Source organism: Phalaenopsis equestris, unplaced genomic scaffold, assembly GCF_001263595.1.
Source record: "Phalaenopsis equestris unplaced genomic scaffold, ASM126359v1 Scaffold001343, whole genome shotgun sequence".
Taxonomy (NCBI): domain Eukaryota; kingdom Viridiplantae; phylum Streptophyta; class Magnoliopsida; order Asparagales; family Orchidaceae; genus Phalaenopsis; species Phalaenopsis equestris.
In genome coordinates this window covers 620,703-625,937 of record NW_018165782.1, presented here as the reverse complement: position 1 = coordinate 625,937, position 5,235 = coordinate 620,703, and the positions used below count along the sequence as shown (strand labels likewise).

General features: G+C 37.3%; 1 protein-coding gene across 1 annotated transcript; it reads right to left on the bottom strand.

Annotated features, from left to right (window-relative positions):
- Positions 1 to 510: 510 nt before the first annotated feature.
- On the bottom strand, positions 511 to 1,624 carry LOC110034094. The gene is made up of 2 exons (XM_020738356.1): positions 1,312 to 1,624; positions 511 to 1,204 (listed from the first exon to the last, which is right to left on the bottom strand). The coding sequence occupies exons 1-2, from the start codon at positions 1,385 to 1,387 to the stop codon at positions 843 to 845; spliced, it is 438 nt and encodes a 145-aa protein (XP_020594015.1). The 5' UTR covers positions 1,388 to 1,624; the 3' UTR covers positions 511 to 842.
- Positions 1,625 to 5,235: the final 3,611 nt, after the last annotated feature.

The following is a 5,235-nucleotide window of genomic DNA, read 5'->3' as shown; positions in this document are numbered from 1 at the left end:
ATATATATAGATACAAAATTGAAGTTTGTAAGGATATGTTCAACTTAAAAATCCTTTTTTTCACATTTTCAAAACACAATATTGAAGTTTGTTTTAGTGCTCTCCAAAAGGCGGGAAATGTTTTGTTTCAGACCTCAAGGATCCGCAAAAATTGTGAAACCAATAGTAGAGAATATACTTAGTGTTAAAAGTTCTCCAAATAACTTTAGCCTTACACATTATATTAATGGTATCAAGTTTAGGAATGCCAAGCTCCCCAAGGTCCCTATATTTAGTGGCAACATTGCATGGGACAAGTAGCTCCGAATGGTTGTTTTAGCCATATGAAACCTTCCACTGAAGGATAGGGCTTTAATTTTCTTCTCCCAAGGGATTTTTTTTCATTTTTTTCCCATAATTTTGGGACAATCAATGTCTTTATGCTCGAAAGTGTTGATTGTGACGCCCAAATAATCCTACAAGAGATCTTTAAATTGCAAGTCCATAACCTCAAATCTCCCGCTTCATCATCAATGTCCACAAGCCTTCGCTGAAGTTGACAGATCTCTCGCTGTATCTCCTCTTGGGTAGGCTCGAGCATGTATCTCATTATGGGCATGGCTATCGGTTAGAAATAAACAAGAAAATCTTTGGTGGGGTTGGCCTGTGAAGAGGCGGATGCTAGGAAACCCTAAGATAAGATTAGGGTGGAGCTAGCTTGAATACTAAATGATACCGAAGGAGAAAACTCAAACTGCATAAGCAACTTTTATTAATAGAAAAATAGGTTTACAACACACATAAATTGAAAATAACATCACCAAAACGCAGGACGACACAATCAAACGCTTTGAAAGTGTACCTCAAGGGCGGTGGAGGTTGGTTGAAAGGTGGGGTGGCAAGCTGGGAAGGTGAGACAGTAGCTGTAAAAAGCTGGCAGCGATGGGAAAGGCTGGCACAGCAAGGTAGCTGTTGTAAAGGTGCCGGCGGGATGTCGGGAATGGCTCTGAAAGGGGTTGAACAACAGCTTGCTGCAGCAGAAAAGGGGTCGGCAATGCAGGGGGAAGCCGTTGGGAGAGGCCGGCGGCTAGAGGAAGTGGAGGAGAATAAGTAGAGAAGATAAAAGATAGAGATACAATCACCATCTCGGAGTAGGATATAGCCGGAGCACCACCATCTCCACGGATATAGCCCACAAAGGGGAAAAGGACTCCACACAGGATGTCTGAAAGCAAAGACAACAAAAAAACCAAACATTAAATCCAGAAAACAGTAATTTAAAGACACTCACAGTGGAAAAACATAAAAGGAAAGCTCTCATAAGAAAATCACTAAAATGGAAGGAGGGGAAATGGATTGGCAGCAATGCCACCCTTCCCAATATGCCGCTTAATCGAGCGGGAGGCATGACAGGGCGTGAGATGCAAAAGGAAAGGCCACTCGAGTCGTATAAAGTCGCTCGATACTTTGGAAGTTTGGACCAGGTCTCCTGGACCGATTCCCCATGTCAGCTAGTTCAGTCGGCTGCAACCATAGCAGAAAGGGGGGAAACCCCACGTCGGTCATTTGATTTAAAATCTCAAACCAAGCCAAATCTAGTAATAGGTTGGTTTGACATGAGTTTGAAAAGTGACAAAAATCAATCATTTTCGATCTCATTAGGCAAAATTTTCACTTAACACATACAAATATATATATATATACACACATACACACATATATATATTCCACAGGATGCATCGCCTTGCTCTGCTAGGGTTTACTACTCCCGTCGTGACTCCATGGCGATGCGAGCAGCTGCAGCGGTTCGTAGACTCCTACTTGAAGAAGAAGGGTGGGGGATCGTGTTGTCGTACCCCAGCCTCTCGTATAGTTTTAAACCTTGGGAAGACTTTTTGTTGATATGGATGGCTCTATGGAATCAAATTAGGTTTTTCCTCAGGTTTACCATGAATCATTTGAAGGACAGGAGGACTACAACCTTATTAAGAAGACGGGTAAGAATAGTGTCAAACTAGCTCTATTCTTCTCTGATGTTGAAGTTTCCAACCTGGTTAACAAGTTCAAATTCACCCTCATTGGGAAGTTCTAATTGGGACATCCCAAAATGGAAATCATTCGAAAGGCTTTTGAAGATCTCAAACTATTAGGATTTTGGAAGGTTGACCTCTTTGATGGGAGACATGTGATGATACAATTATCTAAAGTGGAAAACTTTGCCAAAATATTTTCCAAAAAAATTATGACAATAGAGGGAAAATATATGAAACTGCTTAAGTGGTCTCCTAAATTTGACCCTAGTCAAGAACTACCTATTGTTCCAATCTGGTTTAAATTACGTGACCTAAAGTTGCACTACTTCAACCACCAAGTTCTCTACTCCATTGGAGCCGCACTAGGGAGACCTTTGAAATTGGATACACCCACCTTCAATCTAATCAGGCCTTCGGTTGCAAGAATTCTTGTTGAAATAGATATCACCCTCCCTGATGTGGACGAAATATGACTTGGTATTGCCCACAATGGGTATTGGCAGCCAATTATAGCAGAAAAAAACACTACTACTATAATCACTATAACCACTATAAACTGTTTGGGCACACCCCTGTCAAATGCTTCAGGCTTCACCCACATTTGAGATCGGCGGGCCCTAATAGCATCATCCATGTGGGGGAAAATATAGTTGACATTGTTAATCTTCCAGAAATGTTGAATTAGAATTTGACTCGTAAGACTACTCCTCACCAACTAGGCCAGCATTTTCCGCCTACTGTTGTTGAGGTAGCTTTTCCTCAGATTACAAATTCTACGAATTTTGTTGTAGCAACTTGGAACCACCTATTGCGAGAGAAGAGGGTACTCAAGTTATGGAGGAGTGTCAGGATCAAGGTGTGCTGCAGGCTGAGTCAGACAACAGTTTACCTCCAATGAAGATTCACCTATTGTTCACACGGGACTACCTCTGGTAGATGATTGACAGGTTTACAAATCTAGGAAGAAGAAGAAAGGAATGTTTGATCTCAGTAACTCTCAAGATGACTGTATCATTGTTTCTGGCAGAAACCCACATCTCAGTATGTTGTTGGACTCCCTTCCTGGATCTAGGGGAGGGAGAAGTGGTAGATCCACCGACTATAGCAACTATGATTAGGAGTTTTTTTTCTTTTTGATTTATTTTTTAGGGAATACGTTTTTAATCCCTCTGAGTGGGCTCTTTGTACCCACTCACTAAAAACTTTGTATATTCTTATTTTTTATCAATGAATTTTATCTTTTAAAAAATATATATATATAATAAATTAGGAAATGATTTTATCATAATGTATTGATTTTTCTTTAGCGCTTTAAACTAGCCAAAAAAAGTTCAATCGCTTAAAATTTCTATAAATATATATTATTTCCATAATTCATTCAAAATTATATGTAATTTACATATTTCAAATTATATAGTTTCCATATTTATTTGGGAATGATATTTAAAAAATAATGATGATAACAATAATTAAATTAAATAATCACATCTATAAATAAGAATATGCCTATAAGAAAAATAGACTAATGAAAAAGCTTTGTGAAATATATGTGGTTCTCATTTTTTGTCATTAGGAAGAAAATTTCAAGAGTGCATCAAAAAGACTTCAAGCTTCAGAGATATACATAAGTTCTTTTGCATATAATGTATGTATGTATATATAATATTATAATTTTTTATATTTTGGGTACTAGAATTCTAATATGTGGGATTAACTAGACTTGGAAACTAGACAATGGGCCGAATCGTTAAAAAATTTATTGCATGCTTTACAATTATAGACATTTTTATTTCACAAAATTTTCTCATGATATAACTTATTCGAAACATACAGTTTTTTTAAATTACAATTCTAAAATTGAACATTAAAAAATTTTTGAAACACCAATTCACCCTAGCTCCTCTCTTGGCACGTCGTAGTCTCTACCAGCATCATCGCATGCAAAAAGTTGTAAGAACTTGAACTTCAACATTAGTGTTTGTAAGGATATGTTCAACTTAAAAATCCTTTTTTTTTTTCACTTTTTCACAACACAATATTGAAGTTTGTTTTAGTGCTCTCCAAAAGGGGGAAATGTTTTGTTTCAGACCACAAGGATCCGTAAAAATGGTGAAACCAATAGTAGAGAATATACTTAGTGTTAAAAGTTGTCCCAATAACTCTAGCCTTACACATTATATTAATGGTATCAAGATTAGGAATGCCAAGCTCGCCAAGATCCCTATATTTAGTGGCAACATTGCTTGGGACAAGTAGCTCCGAATGGTTGTTTTGGCCATATGAAACCTTACACATTTTCTTCTTCCAAGTGATTTTTTTTCATTTTTTTTCATAATTTTGGGACAATCAATATCTTTATGCTAGAAAGTGTTGATTGTGATGCACAAATAATCCTATGAGAGATCTTTAAATTGCAAGTCCATAACCTCAGTTATATTTGAATCTCCTAATTTCATCAAAAGATAGTTGTTATCTTAAAAATCCTATTACCCGAGCCTACTCATGATATCTATTAGTATGCAACACGCAATTGCAAATCAAACTCCCAAGATCATACAAACGCCCCATGATTTGTCATTGGTAGACTAAGACCACAAGCTCAATCCAGGATGACAAAATCATGTAATACTAATTGGGTTGACCACCCAACTTCATTTATGCTCGATGTCATATATAAGTATAACCCTCGCTAATCTTGAGCACACCAATGCCCTTAAATAATAGTGTTCTCAAGGATTGCACCCAAGCTATAATCGACTATGGGAGCTTCCGCCCACGAGTAATATCCATCCCTAGGTCAAATAAAAACTCCAGATACTTCAGGTAATCTTGAGGAAGAGATTACTCCTCCAGTTAATGATAAATTTTAAAATCCACTTGTTGCTTAGTAATATAATATTTGTGTGCTGATAATTCAGTTTGAAATTCTATAGAGGTCATATAAACAGCTCATTTTTTACACCGTAGCATGGATACACTCATCGGGAAACAGGCTGATGAGGTAGAATATTCTTTTCTTTTTCTTTTACTTCTATATTTTCTTTTTTAATGACTCAAAATCCAAATCTCCAATTTAGAGAAAAGGGGTAATGCCACGGGGCTACAAGGCCTGCGGCCAGTGAGGTAGTATATGCTAAAAGAGGAACCATTAGCAATATAAGGCCAACGGAGCATTTATAAGTTTCTATCGATCATATTTGCAACTAACCCAATGAAAGCATGT